The sequence below is a fragment of the Helianthus annuus genome, chromosome 14 (assembly GCF_002127325.2).
Source record: "Helianthus annuus cultivar XRQ/B chromosome 14, HanXRQr2.0-SUNRISE, whole genome shotgun sequence".
In the NCBI taxonomy this organism is placed as follows: domain Eukaryota; kingdom Viridiplantae; phylum Streptophyta; class Magnoliopsida; order Asterales; family Asteraceae; genus Helianthus; species Helianthus annuus.
This window is the reverse complement of record NC_035446.2, coordinates 138,355,036-138,372,782: the sequence shown is the minus strand read 5'-3', so window position 1 is coordinate 138,372,782 and position 17,747 is coordinate 138,355,036. Positions and strand designations below refer to the sequence as shown.

At 40.3% G+C, this 17,747-nt stretch overlaps 3 protein-coding genes across 3 annotated transcripts; 2 read left to right on the top strand and 1 right to left on the bottom strand.

The window, feature by feature from the left end:
• The first annotated feature begins 4,002 nt into the window (after nt 1-4,002).
• Nucleotides 4,003-4,716, top strand: LOC110907424. Its single transcript, XM_022152411.1, has one exon. The coding sequence runs from the start codon at nt 4,003-4,005 to the stop codon at nt 4,714-4,716; it is 714 nt and encodes a 237-aa protein (XP_022008103.1).
• Nucleotides 4,717-5,210: 494 nt separating this feature from the next.
• Nucleotides 5,211-6,247, bottom strand: LOC110907423 (plasminogen-binding group A streptococcal M-like protein PAM). Its single transcript, XM_022152410.1, has 2 exons — nt 5,606-6,247; nt 5,211-5,528 (listed from the first exon to the last, which is right to left on the bottom strand). The coding sequence occupies exons 1-2, from the start codon at nt 6,245-6,247 to the stop codon at nt 5,211-5,213; spliced, it is 960 nt and encodes a 319-aa protein (XP_022008102.1).
• A 7,651-nt stretch (nt 6,248-13,898) lies between these two features.
• On the top strand, nt 13,899-17,216 carry LOC110903864 (protein COBRA). The gene is made up of 6 exons (XM_022149661.2): nt 13,899-14,093; nt 14,884-14,963; nt 15,134-15,590; nt 15,681-15,840; nt 16,370-16,647; nt 16,725-17,216. Exons 1-6 carry the CDS (start codon nt 14,003-14,005, stop codon nt 17,006-17,008), a joined length of 1,350 nt encoding a protein of 449 aa, XP_022005353.1. The 5' UTR covers nt 13,899-14,002; the 3' UTR covers nt 17,009-17,216.
• Nucleotides 17,217-17,747: the final 531 nt, after the last annotated feature.

The window sequence follows — 17,747 nt, the reverse complement described above, 5'->3', positions numbered from 1 at the left end:
TACTATATTTTGGACTCAGCACCTGTTCACTCAGGGGTTGTTAAGGACAATTAGTTACATGGCTCACAGTGGTGAGTGTGTATCGCGAACTGCCTTGGGCAGTCAACCCGCAGTCATTGGTATCGATAGGTTCATGTCGATAACTAACATGCCTCATTTCACACTGTGTACGTGTTGGTTATGCGTAATCGATTTCGAACTCTATTATATCTATTAAACTTGTATGCTCACCTTTACACTATGTGTATTGACTTTTATTTTAATGTATGTGACAGGTGCTTAGGATGCTTATTTGCTTACTTTGCTGTGAAATCGAGGCTAGGAAAGACCTAGGTCAACAATAAACAATTGTCTGTAATAAAAATCTGAGTTGTCGGAACAGAACAATTTGACTAGATCTTTTCTGTAATAATTGTATTATCATTTATGACATGGTATGGGACGTGTTGCTTTAAATATTTGATAAATATAGTTGTTATGGAAACTTCTGGACAATCTGTTTCGCTCAGTGCCTCGCCCCGACAATTCCGCCATCGGTTGGGGTATGAAAGTGATTGTCTTGAAAATTTATGTGAAGGTATTATTATTATTATTATTATTATTATTATTATTATTATTATTATTATTATTATTATTATTATTATTATTGTTATTGTAATTATTATTTTTATTATTATTGTTATTATTTATAGTTGTTATTATTATTATTATTATTATTATTATTATTATTTATTGTTGTTGTTGTTGTTGTTATTATTATTATTATTATTATTATTATTATTATTATTTATAGTTTATTAACACTATTATGTTAGGTGTTAACTTTCTATATGGGAGACGATATTTGAGGATGTCAACCGCTACCGACGTTCCACTTTTATACAAAGCCCATCAACGAATACACAGGTTTTCTGGGATGTTGGGTAGTCTTGATTGCACGCACTGGGAGTGGGTGACATGTCCAACCGCTTGGAAAGGACAACACCATCGTGGTGACCACGATGGTCCTACCCTAATATTAGTGACATTGTATTTTTGTTTTTAATTTAAATTATGGCATTGTATTTTTTATTTAAATTATGTCATTTTATGGCATTGTATCTTTTTATCATGGGGGCTTTAAACCATTGCATACTAGTTAAAGGGAAGGTTTTAAAGTCACTCATATTTTTTTTTGAACGGCAAATTTGGATCACTGACGGACCACTAGAGTATTATCGTGCCACCAGCAGAACCACCCGATCATATCCATCTCCACTAGGCATAATGCCTATACACCAATTCAGGAGGAAACCCAATAAATATGGGAAACCCCCTTTTGTGAGAATCGAACTCACAACCTATTGGTCCAAAGTTTTATCTAACCACTAAGATATCATTAGGCTATAAAGTCATGGGTTTTAAAGCCACTCATATAACGTAGCGTCTAGATAGATCCGACTTGACGTGATAAATTCCTTAGAAGACTTTATACCATACCCTGTGTCCTAAGGAATTCCACGAGTTGAACTGAACTTGTGACGGGATTCAAGCCATGAGTTTTTATGAATGACAAAAATTCCACGCCGCCATTGATGAGCTGGATTTGCTCCATCTTTTAAATATTTATTAATTAATAAATCCACCGACACTACCCATTAAAGTTTAAACAAATACCTATTTTCTCTGGCTGTTTAGTATACTTAACAGATCTTTTTCGCATTTAACCACTAATAATATATTAATTATTTTGTAAAATGAGTATTATATTTGTAAAACCATTTGCAAGGATATCAATCACCATTTAAATAAAATATATCCTAAAGAGTGCTGGATTCCTTACGACCGATCATGATGTGGTTGTAGACTTGTAGTTCTCAAAATGAATGTATTCCGGTAAATTGATTTAATTACGCACATAAAAGTTTTTTGATAAATATATTCACTAGGTTTAACACATAAGCCGCGTTGCGACGAACTTCTCTTGTTATTTAGTCTGTGTTTACATGTATTTTAAAATCACTACGAGCGTGTTGTGCGTGAAATCGCTAACAAGAATAAAAAGAAAATGTAAAAAAAAAAAACACTAAAAGATAACCGAAAAAAATCAACAAAAAAAGTTGTATAGTAATGATGTTGTTCGTTTGAAACCCAGGGTTAGAGGTGAGCAAATGGTAATGGGTACCGGTACTGAAGGGGTAAGGTCCCAAAAACCTCATAAAAAGGATATGAGACCACACCACCAACTGGCCTTTCAACCTTTTAACCTTGCGCGGCCGCGCATTGGTCTTACAAAAGGGAGGAAGAGATCAACAAGCGATAGTCGCGCGCCTAAAGGAAAGCATAAAATCCTTGCGCCGCCTTCCATTGGCAAAGGGTTAAAAACCCTAAGAGCAATACTTCCGCCCAAATATCCAAACTTGGATACCATTTTACCCAGACTTGGGATTTATGCAGCTGTATGCACACTGTAAGGTGTCACACCAGATTACAGCAGTAATCTTCTAGAAGGAATATGATCGTGCACCACCCAGACGGTTATAACCGTCTGGACATGTGTCATTACCACAAACGTCCTGAAATCACAACGATAGCATGTAATTGGAGAATGATCTCCACTTAAACCACCTTCAACGTGGCAATTCCCCAACCATAGATCAAGTCACGATCCGTGTGCATTCACATCAGGATCAAAGCAACTTAACGAAGATTAAAAAGGACTTAACGGAAGGAAATATAACCGCTACGGCGTTAGCATCTTCTGTTATCTTTTCAATAACAGATTTTCCCTCCCAAACTCCCGGTTATAAATAGGAGAACTCTTCAGGTATAAACTTAGATCACATTTCACTACTAAAATACTCATCTTCTCCGTTACCAATACTTATTCTCACACCGGAGTCGGGTCAAGGAGAGAACCCTCTTCTCCCCTTGACGAGGCTAACGGTGCTCTGTTCTGCAGAATCACCGGAGAAGGAACTCGGCTGCAACTGAATCAATCGAGTGTGAGCTAACCTTTTATGCGGATTCAAACCCCCTAGATATCTCGGTTCCGACCATTTATCTAGTGTTTCTTCATTGGCGCCCACCGTTTTCTCAGTTTTTCTAGTTTCTATCTCGTTTCGATTCAGTTCATCTCATTTTTCTGTTTTTGCACATGGCAGAAAATTCATCTTCTCACCGACAGCCTGGTCCTCGACCAAATGTCGGAAACAATTTACCAGTAGAAGGGATGGAAGAAGAGGCCTCAGACGATAATGAGGTTCAATCTAATGGAGCAAATGACCCTGTTACTCCAGGGATATTTCCCACAAATCCCGCTCAATCAATTTTACCACCGGGAGAAACTCCGATATCATGGTATGTCCGGTCACAAGGGGCATTAAATGCAGTGTACACGCAGTTGTGTGCTCAAACTGCTCCCGTAACACAATCACGAAGGCCGGGATCTAGAGCTCATGCTTCCCAGCGAGAAGAATCAACTTATGATGGTACAAACAGTTACCAGAGACCACACCATGAATCACAGCCTCGTCAAAGGCAATCGGTTCATGATAGGTTGGGTTCCCAATGGGATGCCCACACCGATGAGTCCGACCAAACATATCGTTTGAGTGCAAACACCAGCGTATTCAACAGACTACACCCAAACTCTAACAAATCCAGGCCTCGAGCGGTTTACAACCCTGAGGCAGAGCATAATTATGACTTAGTTTACCGCCCTGCAGAAGCAGCGGAAAACTCGAAGTTTATACTAGAAATAGCTCTGGCTCCGTTAGAGAGGGCAAAATTACCATCTAACGTCAATTCAATGGGTTAACTGACCCCGACGATCATCTGAGAGTCTTCACCAGCGCAGGGTTGGTTGGCGGTTGGACTCTTCCGCTTTGGTGTCATCTGTTTGTTCAAACATTAACTGGGCCAGCGGGAATCTGGTTTGATAACCTACCGACGGGGCAAATCGAGTCATGGAAAGACCTACGCCAAAAATTCTTAACACACTTCAGCCAGCAAAGGCGTTCCATGCGGGATACATCCGATGTCATGAACATATGGCGTCGAGATGATGAGAATCTGGAGGATTTTATAACCAGATATAATAAGGAAGTGTTGGAGATCGGTGGTGTTCACGAACAACTAATCCGTGCTCAGTTTAAGTACGCGGTTAGATGTGACGACATGGTCAAAGTATTATCCGGAACAGAGGGCCTTCCCAAGAGTTGGGAAAAGATAATGGCGGCGGCCAAGGTTTATGCACAGACGGAGAAAAACCTTACTACAAATAGGCCACCACCACCACACAGCAGGCCCACAGATTTAAGTGCAACGGGCGAGAGAAGGTTCAAAAAATCATGGCGCGAGTCATCCGGAAGTCGTTCCTCTGAAGATGCTCGCACAACAATTAACAAACTCTCTGCTCAAAGAGAAAACAAGCATGAAAATAGGGAGAGGCAGTGGACCCCCCTAACAAAGACCCCGACGGAGGTTCTAAGTACCGAGGATTATCAGTTCAAACCGCCAATCCCGATGAAGAGTAAACGTGGTCAAGACCTGGCGCAATATTGCGAATATCATAAGGACACTGGGCACACCACAAACAACTGCATTTCCTTGCGCACAGAAATAGAGAAAGCCCTCAAAAATGGGGAGTTTGCGCATCTACTCCAGAATATGCGCAAGGAGATAAAGCAGATTACCCGGGGAGAAGAAACCTCCAGCAAGCGGGCAAAGACTTAAGGGACTCTGTAGAGTTCCCCGCAGGAAAAAGCATCAAATATGGCGAAACTATTAGGGAGTAAGTTAAGTTCCATCTAATTATTAAAGACTTTGTAACGCCTCTGAGCTTTATCCATGAATAAAATTACAAAGTTTCTATTATTTATGTTTACAAAATGCATGCAATTTCTTTTTAGTAAGCGCAAAAACATTATGGTAGTATAACATAAGCTCCATACGCGGTCAGTGATTACCTCACAAACGACCATAAGCTTCACACATGAGCTTCATACCAACTTCATTCGCCTTACTTAAGTAAAAGCAATTGTACTCATGCAAATATTGTAAATTCATTCAAACAAATAGAAACATATTACCTTCAGCGTACAAATACGCCCTGAAAAGATTCAAACACGACAGTGTTTCGAGTTTTACACAAACAAGCGTAACAAACAAGGATCTACATCCCACACAAAAAAGGGGGGAAGCACAAATTGTTCAAAAACAATTTCACCCTACTCTAAATCTTCATCCTTATCAGGGAAGATTTCTTTAAGCTGCGTTACTGGATCATCCGACTGCAGCGCCACATTTATCAACTCCATAACGGAAAGTTGTAAATTATTAAACTCTGCCTTCAGAGAAGCAAGCGCAGCGGCAGTATCTACGCCAAAAGCAGCAGACTTGCTATCATCCCAATTAACCTTCAGCGCACTATTTACATGTTGGGAGCATTCTGCATAACCTTGCGCATAACCATCCCGCCGCGCAGCAACCACCAAATCAGCAACAGTCTTATCCAGTTCTTTAGAGTTCAATACAGATTCAGCAACCTATGAAATCAATCGACATTGGTAAAACAAAAAAAAGAAGAGCAAAAGCAAGCGCATATATAAGGAAAGGAACTTACACAAGCAATCCCACGATCCTTCAACCAGGCCATATCGTTCTTTAAAGGCTCAAGCTCGCTTTCCGCTGAGACCCGCGCCGTTTCTGAACTTTCCAGTTTCTCTTCAGCCTCAGTCAAGCGGCGAGAGGATTCAGCATGTTCAGAACGCGCAAGCTCCAGGTCCTTTTTCAGTTGTTCCTGGTCAGAAACCAAAGCAGTAAGTTCCTCTAGTTCTTTATCTCTAATGGCAAGAGTGGTTAAAGCTTGTACCTCCCGTTGCTCACTCCGTTCCCTATGAGAACGCGCCTCCGCCAGCGCAGCCTCTAAGTCAGCCTTCTCCTTCTTCAATCTTTCAACCTCCGCATCTTGATTCTTCAGCTTTTCAACATCGGCTTTGAGATTACTAATAATGGTGCGGAGATTTGCTTTCTCAGCATTATCTTTTTCACAAATTTTCCTCCAATTTTTTCGTTCTTCAGAAAGAAGAGCAGCCTCAGCTTCGGCCTTTCTTTTCCAACCAGCAACAGACCATTCCTCAGTCTTGCGCTCAACCACAAACTTGGCTTGATCATCTTTTAATTTAGCCATCAATTGAGCCAGACGTCTCTCATCGTTGGAAAATTTCTTCTGAGCCAGCATAAAAGATTTCTGCTCTTTACGCATATTATACCACTCGCGAACAATACGGTGGGTGGTAGAAACATGAGAAGCAGTCTCAGCAACATAAGACTGATAGACCTGTTCACAAAATCAGTTTTCCTGAAACTTGATCTCCCCAGGAGGAAATATCCCCTGCAGCCAATCTTGGCACACATGCCAGTCCGCGAAAGTATCTCTTTTCTTCAAATTCCAGACAGGGCCGTGAAGGTCAGCAGCATCCTTCTCCGAATAGCTCCGGTAGTAATAATCTCCCAAAGTTTCCTCTGGGCGGATGGGAGATTGTTTGCTAACGCCGGCAGACGAGTCTTGCTCTTCAACCGTCGTCCTCTCAGCATGCTCCGGCATAGTGTCTGAAGGAGAAGGAGTAGGAGTTTTATCAGTTGCCCCTCCCCCTTGGTCTTGAGCAACCACCTCAGGGGCCGAAGGATTATCAGTATCATCCACCATACCTAGGCCAGCATCAGTAGGCCTCTCGGTTTCAACAGACTTCTCCGCATCATCATCTGCACCTTCTGTAGCGTTCAACTGGACAGCTGCAGAAGCATGCGGAGGGGAAGTTCTTCATTCACCACAGATTGCAAGTTTGTGGGAGTTGGAGCAACAGGAGCTGCTGTAAAAATAAAAATCCGTAAGAATCTAATCCATAAAAAGGAAACAAGGGAAGATGCTACTTACCAGGAACAGATTCCGTAACAAAAGCATCAAGATTCCCCCTTCGGGTAATTTTCTTTCCTTGAACTTTCTTAGGAGGCTGACCCTCCGCGTCAGTATCGGTTTGTTTTCTCTTGCTCGCTCCCCTTTGCACTAAATGCTCAGGGCTAGATTCCAAATCAATCGGATCATCTGGGTTGGATGGAGGAATATCAGCAGAATCTTTCGGTTCCGGTTTCGGTCGCCTAATAGTAACTGCAGGCGTAAGACCCTCCAAAGTATCAGAAGCCACCACATAATCACACTTGTCAGAAGAATGGCGCATACCTTTCTTCTCAACATTTTTAGCTTTAGAAGATTGAGTCTTCTCAGCATCGCCTTTCTTTGGCGCAACATTACTAGTCCTCGCGCGTCTTTTCTTCTCAGGGCCTACGCCCAAATTTGACAACTCGCCTATAAAGCACAAAGAACAATTCACTCAAGTGCGCAAATAAAAAGTTAAAACAAACAGTATGCGCAATCTTACCAACGCCAGCAGCAGGATGTTCAGACAGATCCGCGTCCCGCGGAAGAGAAAAATTCCTCGCAATATGATCATACCAAAACTCTTCATCGGGATTTTTCTTAATGGTACCCATTCTCCCCCCCCCCCCCCTTCTCTTTTTTATGCAACAACATACAACGAAACAACTGCAAGAAAAGAAGGACATACTCAAAAAAAAAAAAAAGAGAAAAGAAGAAGAAGAGAGGAACCTAAACCATACCATGGCCTCCCTCTGTGTACACAGGTTTGTCGTCCCGATCCATCTTCCAGTTCAAACTCATCCCAGCTCCAACAAGGGCTTTCTCCGGCAAAGCAATGTTAGGAATTTCCTTCAAATCCTGGTACCAAGTTTCATCAGAAGGGGTCCGGAGTGTTTCAATAGGAACATCTTCTTTTCCCCTCAAAACCATCCTCACCGGAATCACTCCGGCCTTGATAAAGAAGAATTTCTGTTTCCAATCATGGAAAGATTTCGGAGGACTAAGCAAAATCTTCTTTGTAGTAGCTCTTTGAACAAATGAATAAAACCCCTGGGTACAATGCATTTGATGAAAAACCCTAAATCGAGGAACGGTCGGCTCAATATGCATAGTCCGACACACAAACTCAAAATGTCGAACTCTGACCATACCAATAGGATGCAGTTGAGAAAGATGAATATTGTGAAACGCAAGGATTTCAAGAAAGAACGTCGTTACAGGCAAACGAAAGTTGCCATCCAGAAAAAATCCCAAAAGAGGGTAATATACCCGGCCGGAGCATTTGCCGCTGTTTGTCCCTCTTCAGGGTACAGAGCACCCCAGCTTTCTGGAAACTTGAGATTCTGAACCAAACCGTCAAAAGACGCTCTAGGCCACTTCAATGGTGGAATTTCAGTTGACATCTCTTCAGCAAAACCTTCTTGATGTTCTCCGATCGACATAAAAAGGGAATAATGGATTTCAAGGAAAGAAAGGAAGGGGAAAGGTTTCTCAACAAAACAATGATGGCACTAGGAGGATACCCAAACGCTATATACTTATCGCAATAAATAGCATCGGTAACCGTCACAACGATTTTTCCGGGTATCACAGTCCCCCAAAACAGCAGAAAAAGTACACACGCGTCTGCACACGCGCGTGAAAAGCACGGATAGCAGCATATACCTGGCAGTGTCAGCCTGACCTGCAGTCCTAGCTGTACCATCCCATTAAGTCAAAAGATTTCCAAAATCTTCAAAACAAAATTAAATCTTCTCACAAAAGATTTCTCATTTTTTCGCGCCCAGAAAAGACATTTCTCTCTCCTAAGTCCAGTGCTCCACTTATTCGCATAAGTACAACACTAGACTGGGGGGACTTGAAGGGGTAAGGTCCCAAAAACCTCATAAAAAGGATATGAGACCATACCACCAACTGGCCTTTCAACCTTTTAACCTTGCGCGGCCGCGCATTGGTCTTACAAAAGGGAGGAAGAGATCAACAAGCGATAGTCGCGCGCCTAAAGGAAAGCATAAAATCCTTGCGCCGCCTTCCATTGGCAAAGGGTTAAAAACCCTAAGAGCAATACTTCCGCCCAAATATCCAAACTTGGATACCATTTTACCCAGACTTGGGATTTATGCAGCTGTATGCACACTGTAAGGTGTCACACCAGATTACAGCAGTAATCTTCTAGAAGGAATATGATCGTGCACCACCCAGACGGTTATAACCGTCTGGACACGTGTCATTACCACAAACGTCCTGAAATCACAACGATAGCATGTAATTGGAGAATGATCTCCACTTAAACCACCTTCCACGTGGCAATTCCCCAACCATAGATCAAGTCACGATCCGTGTGCATTCACATCAGGATCAAAGCAACTTAACGAAGATTAAAAGGACTTAACGGAAGGAAATATAACCGCTACGGCGTTAGCATCTTCCGTTATCTTTTCAATAACAGATTTTCCCTCCCAAACTCCCGGTTATAAATAGGAGAACTCTTCAGGTATAAACTTAGATCACATTTCACTACTAAAATACTCATCTTCTCCGTTACCAATACTTATTCTCACACCGGAGTCGGGTCAAGGAGAGAACCCTCTTCTCCCCTTGACGAGGCTAACGGTGCTCTGTTTTGCAGAATCACCGGAGAAGGAACTCGGCTAGGGATGGCAATCAAACCCGAACCCGATGGGTAAACCCGAAACCCGACACATTTGGGACGGGTTTGGGGTCGGTTAATCGGGTTTGGGACGGGTTTGGGACGGGTTTGGGATTTAGTAATATACCCGTTTACCCGACCCAATTACCCGATAAAGTGTACCCGTTTACCCGATTGTATACCCGATATAATTTCTTTTATATTATTAATATGTATATATATGATACATCCCTTTTTTACACATATAGGTATTCTATTCCGTATACATTTGTAGTTATTTGATATATGTTTTTATAATAACATTACAAAATGTAATCGGTTAGTAGTTACCCGATAGATACCCAATGAGTTTTGAGATGAGTATACCCAACGAGTAATCTTTTTAAATTAACGGGTTTACCCGAAACCCGTGGGTATACCCGATACCCGATGGGTATTTACCCGCTAGAAACCCGACGGGTTTTGGGACGGGTTTGGGACAAGCTTATCTAATCGGGTTTGGGTTTGGGATTACCTAAACCCGTGCCAAACCCGACCCATTGCCATCCCTAAACTCGGCTGCAACTGAATCAATCGAGTGTGAGCTAACCTTTTATGCGGATTCAAACCCCCTAGATATCTCGGTTCCGACCATTTATCTAGTGTTTCTTCAGGTACTGAATTTCCCGAACCGAAAGATCCTAAGTACCAATTTGGTACCGACTTTTGGCGTTCCTGGTACCAGTTTTTACTTTCATATACTGGTACCGTAACGGTATTTTCGGTACCAGTACCGGTTCGGTAACGGTTGGCACCGAGCTCATCCCTAACCTTGAAACTAAAAAAAAATCGTTAAAAGTTGAAGAAAATCAACCAAAAAAAAAGTTGTATGATACCATTGTTGTTCGTACAGTAACCATGATTAAGGATGAGCAAATGATCCGGATAGCAGTACCAAATTTCCCGAACTAAAAAAAAAAATTCAAAATCAATTCGGTACCGACTTTTTGTGTTTTCTGTACCAGGTTGGTGCCGATTTTTACCTTCATGCACTGATAACGAACCAGACCATACCGGTATTTTCGATACCAGTATCAGTTGACAACAAGCTTATCCAACTTAAAAAGTAAAGAAAATAATTATCTATTATTATAATATTAAAATAATAAAATTATTAAGAAAACTATATATAATCTTTAAAACACTATTCATTAGCTTTTATTATTGATATATAATTAATTAATGAGTTAAATGCCATTTTCGTCCCTGTGGTTTAGTCACTTTGGCCATTTCAGTCCATTTTTCAAAAATGCGCCATTTTCCTCCCCGACGTTCTGGAAAGGTGCCATTTCAGTCCAAAAATCATAACCCAGTTAAGTCAGTTAGTAAATAAGGACTGATTGTGTAAATTTGTAACATAAAGGACCATTTAAGTAAAATGTATAAATATTAATATAATTATAAAATATAATATATATATATATATAATGTATACACACCGCCGCCGGAACCGGAGCTCCGGTGGTCACCACCGCCGCCGGAACCACCACCATCAACGTCATCATCGTCATCATCTGTTATCATCATCATCGATCATCATCGACCTTCATCATCATCATCATCGCGATCTTCATCATCATCATCGCGATTTTAATGATTATGCGGATGTAATTCAGCAGCGAATGGGTTTTTCGGATGCAGATCAGCAGAACAAATAGATTTATACGGCTAATAATTCTGCAAATCTGTTCTGAACGAATTATATAACGACAGCAGATATGTTTCCTGTTCAGCAGATTGTTCAATGACAGCAGATTTGTTTATACGGCTAATAATCAGCAATGACCGAACACCTCTGCAGATTCTGCGGACTGAAATTCAACCAAAAAATCATTCGATTTAGTCCGAAATCAATCCGAATTCGTTTTCGTTTTCACCGAACCTGATCAAAATGAACAAACTTTGATTTGAAACGGATCTAAATCAGTCCGAAACGTATCGAAAATCTGATGATGATGATGATGAAGGTCGATGATGATTGATGTGGCTGCTTTCTTTGGATTGGATCCTCACACAAATAATTTGTTTTCTTTCTTGTTGGTGACAACATTATGTTTTGGTAAGAACCTCAGCTAAGGTTGATCGATAAGCAAGACTACAGGACATTATACAACGATGAACTATGGCTTGTAGTTCACATTAATTGCAAATGCCACGAGCCCAATGACAGTTGCCTGAATATCTAAACAGTTGTTTTTTATTCTTTGGTGAAAATGGCCGGATAGTGCATTATATAAAAGGCAAAAGCTAACTTGGAAATTTGAGTTCTTTATATACCGAACTGCTGATGATGGCGAAGACAATACTCCTATCGATCGGTTGTAAGCATCCCTTGTAAACAATAATTAAGTTTGTGGAACCAACATCAATGAAACATCAGTCGTTTTGTGGAACCAACATCAATGGAGGATGCAGACGATGGAAGTGGTCGATTTGCCTGAATTCGGATGAAGTTGCAGGTTCCGGTGAAGTTGCAGGTTCCGGTGACCGTGGCTGTGGTGGCGGTGGTGGTGGCAGTGGCTGTGGTGGCGGTGGTGGCTGTGGTGGCGGTGGTGGCGGTGGTGGCAGCGGAGTGGTGGTGGTGGCAGGGCTAGTGGTGGTGGTGTTACAAATTTACATAATCAGTCCTTTATGTTACAAATTTACACAATCAGTCCTTATTTACTAACTGACTTAACTGGGTTATGATTTTTGGACTGAAATGGCACCTTTCCAGAACATCGGGGAGGAAAATGGCGCATTTTTGAAAAATGGGCTGAAATGGCCAAAGTGACCAAACCACAGGGACGGAAATGGCAGTTAACTCTTAATTAATATATATATATATATATATATATATATATATATATATATATATATATATATATATATATATATAATTCTGATAGTTTTTAAGATTGAACTCGAGTCAAGTTTCTAAATAAACTGGTCTTCAAATAAACTCTGCTAGTTAAGAGGGCAGTGAATCGGTAATGATTGTTTTTCGCTCTAATTTTCTTTTATTACCCTTGTAATGGTTTCTTAATTCATTTATATGTGATTAACATGATTAATTTTAATATAAAACTTTTGTTCTTTTATGGCTAAAGGGTGTGAAGAAGAGTAGTCCTTTGATGATGATCTGTCACGTAGACGACCATGTCATCGGGTGTGGGGGATGAGCCCAAAGGGATGGGTTAGGGGTGTGGTAATTAGCCTCTTTATATATACATACGTATGTATATATGTTTGTGTGTGTTGGATAGGCCCGTCGAACCCGGCAAGCGGAGGACGTTGAAGACGGGACGATCCGGATAGGGGCGGTGTGGACGGAGCTCAACAGGGCTCGACGGCCCGGAACCGACCCCCACACCCGATAGCCTAAGATGTAGAAAAAAATATAGGGAAGCCCTTCTGAACCCACCCACCAATTATAGCATGATGCATCATCCCAACTCGTGTGAACCCAAACACACTTAAACCACTTGCTACAGTGTTCTAACTCATCTCACACGAACAAGAAATTCTCCTTCCTTCTCCCATCTAGGCACAGGTTCGTCAACCCCGATTTGATCCCATCATGCTTGATGGACGGACCCCAATGTCTTAATTTTACACAAAATCCGGATATTTACAAAGATTATAATCATATATAATTTTAATGTACATGTGTAGTAGTTATTGTCTAATGTAAATAATAAATTTCATATATATTTTTTTAATTGGCCAATGAATACCATACAAGCTTGGTTATCTGGACAAATTCATTGGCGAAAGGCCAGACACACCCTACCTAGACAATGTAGACAACATTTTAATTCACATGACAACATTTTAATTTAGGCTATGCGGTATGGTGATGGTCCTCCCTTGGAGGATGATCCGCCACATAGGCGCCACGTAGATCAGGTGTGAGGATGGAGGTGAGGAAATGGGGGGATGGACCTAAAATGTATATATACAAGTTGTATGTATAGGTGTATGAGAGAGGGGAGGGGCGTCGCCATCGTCCCTTTGAGGATGTTCAAGACGCCGGCTGGGGGGCAGTGACTCCGGAGCAGGACTTGAGGGGGACGAACCCCATACCGTGCGTCCTTAGGTTTAATAGATTGATAATAATTGCTCTAAAGTCATGTTTACTTGCTCCAAGAGAAAGGACATCGTATGTTTGACGCAAAGATGTATAAATTTCACAAAAAAAAAAAAAAAAAAAAAAAAAAAAAAAAAACGCATTTTTAAATATCAACAGAGATGTGTGTGAAATTAACTGTAGACCTTTTCTTTTAATAACAACCAAATCACGGTTTTGTGTTTTAGAGGACCGCTCCAATCCTCTCTCTCTCTCTCTCTCTTTCTCTCTCTCTCTCTCTCACACACACACACACACTCAAACTAGTAAATCTTGGAAGCAAGTAATGGATTACTGCTTCAGATCTCTCACTCGCTTGTCAGTTTCAACCATTGTTCTCGCCATCTTGCTTTCTTCATTGAGTTTCACTTGCACAGGTTTGAATACTCTCTGCATTTGTATAATCAATTTAGTTTCTACTTTTGCTTAATTTCATTGATTTTGACTTTTGGTAATCAAGATTTGTACTTCAATGGTTCAGTTGACTAATGGGTGTAGGAGATTTTATCAGATTTCTGGGAAAGCTGATTACTTGATTAGTGGGTCGGTCACCAGATTAGTTTTTAGGTTTTGCAGAATAAAAAAGATTCGATCTTTATTGATTAATAGATGAATTGGATGATGGGTCTGTGAGATTTCAATGATCAAATCAGTTTTGTGATATAATTTGTTACATGGAAGGCTGAGAATTGTATGCAAATTGGTAATCAAGATCCAGAATCTTTATTTAGTGTGTGTTTGGTAATCAAGATCCCGAATCGACCGACTCACCATTGCTATGAAGCTCTCAGGCCCTGCCCTGAGATATTTTGTGGCAACTGTTTGAGATCTCATTTTCTTTAATGGATTTGCCATTTCCTTTAGTGGTCTGTAATTTGTACTATGCAAAGTGCTTTGTAGACAAAGATCAGTTAATTTTATTATAAATTAATATATTAATATAACAATTTGGGTATTGAGTTATCTAAAAATTACTGTAGAATGAAAAGCTTTCTCCTGGTATATCTGTGTTTGACTTGATCATTAAGTCTTCATATGGGCTGCTTCTTGAGGTTCCTAGCAAATTGTTGATTTATGATTACTTTTCTTTTTGTATAATTTTATATAATTTAGATCATGTGTTGCATGCATCATAACATGAATTTCCATTTTTTTGTTAATTTGCAGAAGCCTATGATGCACTTGACCCAAATGGCAACATTACAATCAAGTGGGATATTATTAGTTGGACCCCTGATGGCTATGTTGTAAGTATCAAAACTAATTATCTGCTTCTTGCATTGTTTTGATACAACAACAATTGGACAGTTTTGACTTTTGAGTGTATGGATAGTCGATAGAAGCAAACCACTAATGCTTATCTGCTTACTTGATGTTGCTAATATCTACTCAAATAAATTTGATTTTTGTTTCACAGGCCGTTGTTACGATGTACAACTTCCAACAGTACCGTCACATTTCACCTCCAGGGTGGACCTTGGGTTGGACCTGGGCTAAGAAAGAGGTAATATGGTCCATGATGGGTAGTCAAACCACCGAGCAAGGAGACTGTTCAAAATACAAAAGTGCACAACCACATTGCTGCAAGAAAACCCCAACGGTTGTCGATCTATTACCCGGGACCCCTTACAATCAGCAAATTGCAAATTGCTGTAAAGGAGGTGTTATTAACTCGTGGGCCCAAGATCCCAACAATTATGCCAGCTCATTCCAGGTTAGCGTTGGTGCAGCCGGAACCACCAATAAAACGGTCAAACCACCCAAGAACTTCACCTTGCTTGCACCGGGCCCTGGCTACACCTGTGGACCGGCTGTAGTTGGTAAACCAACGAAGTTCATTACTCCAGACGGAAGAAGAGTAACCCAAGCTATGAGTAAGTATACAAAGCTCGTAAATTATTTAAGTATACTATCTTAAACTGTTAAACAATTGTCTGTCTAATGCCGTAATCTTTTTATGCCAGTGACATGGAACGTTACATGTACATATTCACAATTTTTGGCTCAGAAAACTCCCACTTGCTGTGTATCTTTATCTTCTTTCTACAATGAGACAATCGTACCCTGCCCTACGTGCACATGTGGATGCCAAAATAATATTACTCACCCTGGAAGTTGTGTAGAGTAAGGTTTCGTTTTCGTATAGAGTAAAATGCCACTTGTGTCCCTGAGGTTTGGCCAGTTTTGCGACTTTCGTCCAAAGGTTTGTTTTCTCGCATCTGGATCCAAAAGGTTTGAAAGCTTGCCATTTTCATCCGGCTCGTTAACTCCATCCGTTTTTCTTTGTTAAGTCAGGCGTATTTTTGTCGTTTTTGTTCACTTAAAGGGCAATTCAGTCTTTTGAATACTTGTACATTATGCTAAATGCTTGTACATAAAGTGAAAAAGACTGAATTGCCCTTTAAGTGAACAAAAAGACAAAAAAAAAAAAACCCTGCATCAATAGAGAAAAATGGATGGAGTTAACGAGCCGGATGAAAATGGCAAGATTTCAAACCTTTTGGATCCAGATGCGAAAAAACAAACCTTTGGACGAAAGTCGCAAAACTGGCCAAACCTCAGGGACGCAAATGGCATTTTACCCTTTCGTTTATTTATTTTGGGTCTTTGCTTTTGTAATTGCAATCAATTAATGGGTTAATTGTTTTTGCAGCGCACACTCACCGTATCTAGCTTCGGTCGTGAACGGCCCCGGTAAAAACACCCTGACACCTCTGGTTCAATGCACAAAACACATGTGTCCGATTCGAGTTCACTGGCACGTGAAGCTTAATTACAAGGAATATTGGCGTGTGAAGGTCACCATTACAAATTTTAACTACAGGATGAATTACTCCCAGTGGAATTTAGTCGTTCAACACCCCAACTTTGATAACCTTACTCAAATTTTCAGTTTCAATTACAAACCGTTGACTCCTTATTCTTCTATAAGTAAGTTCGGATTCTTATAAATCATTTCATGACCCGTTACAATGCTAGTTTAAACGTATTTTTGTAAATGTTTTCAGATGATACTGCTATGCTATGGGGGGTTAAGTTTTATAACGATTTTCTGAATCAAGCTGGACCGTTGGGGAATGTGCAGTCGGAGTTGCTATTCCGTAAAGATAAATCGACTTTCACGTTTGAAAAGGGTTGGGCTTTTCCGCGAAGAATATATTTTAACGGTGATAACTGTGTGATGCCACCGCCTGATGCATACCCGTATCTTCCAAACGCCAGCTCTCGTTTAAGGTTCTCTTTGTTTACTATAATGTCAACGTGTTTGGCGGTTTTCTTTGTGTTTGTTTGAAAAGCCCTTGAAGATTTTGCGCATTCATCTTCAAAATCTGGTCACACTGATGTTTCAAATGTTTTTATCTTGTAGAGTAGTTGAAGTTGTAGTGTTGTTTACAGTTACACTTATATAAATTAAACCTACATTTGATAAGTTAAGTGGATTTTTAGTCCATACTTAAAGTTTTGTGGTGACGCGGAATGATATCTTGTTATTATATGTACAGTGTCTTGTACTTGTTCAAAGGATGCGACAAGTTGTGTCCCTCTTTTAGTTTGTTGCATTCTTTTACTAAGATGCAAAATGGGTTGGACTTGCGGGTGAACCGGGCACAAACTCGAAAACTTTATACAAACCCGAAAATTGCGTCATAAACATGAACCCGAACACAACACAACACGTGACTTTGCAGGTTGACACAAACATAGATAGTTTAACCTGGAAAAACTATTCCATTTTTTGCATATTAATGCTATAAATTTTGCAAAATACATAAAAAATACAAATGTGTATATAATAATTGTGTTTAAGCTATAACATCTAATTGGTCACTTCTTTAAACTTTGGCATAAATACCCGATACTTTTAAATTATGAGAGTATACTTTAAAAAAGGTTTAATTTATATAAACGGGACTCACTTACCCTTGCCTTATACTAGTGGCTTTAAACTTGTAGCAATCTTAAGGGTTAGTTTAAACATGATTGGAGATTATCCAATGTGTGAGATCGAAAGATGAAAATGGTGATTTAGA

Excerpts from the sequence above, each read along its gene's own strand:
- LOC110907423 (XM_022152410.1), bottom strand. The coding sequence starts at position 6,247 with ATGCGTAAAGAGCAGAAATCTTTTATGCTGGCTCAGAAGAAATTTTCC. Across the intron at positions 5,529-5,605 it reads AGGATCGTGGGATTGCTTGT|GTTGCTGAATCTGTATTGAA; the intron begins GTAAGTTCCTTT and ends TTGATTTCATAG.
- LOC110907424 (XM_022152411.1), top strand. The coding sequence starts at position 4,003 with ATGCGGGATACATCCGATGTCATGAACATATGGCGTCGAGATGATGAG.
- LOC110903864 (XM_022149661.2), top strand. The coding sequence starts at position 14,003 with ATGGATTACTGCTTCAGATCTCTCACTCGCTTGTCAGTTTCAACCATT. Across the intron at positions 14,094-14,883 it reads ATTGAGTTTCACTTGCACAG|AAGCCTATGATGCACTTGAC; the intron begins GTTTGAATACTC and ends GTTAATTTGCAG. Across the intron at positions 15,591-15,680 it reads AAGAGTAACCCAAGCTATGA|TGACATGGAACGTTACATGT; the intron begins GTAAGTATACAA and ends TTTTTATGCCAG.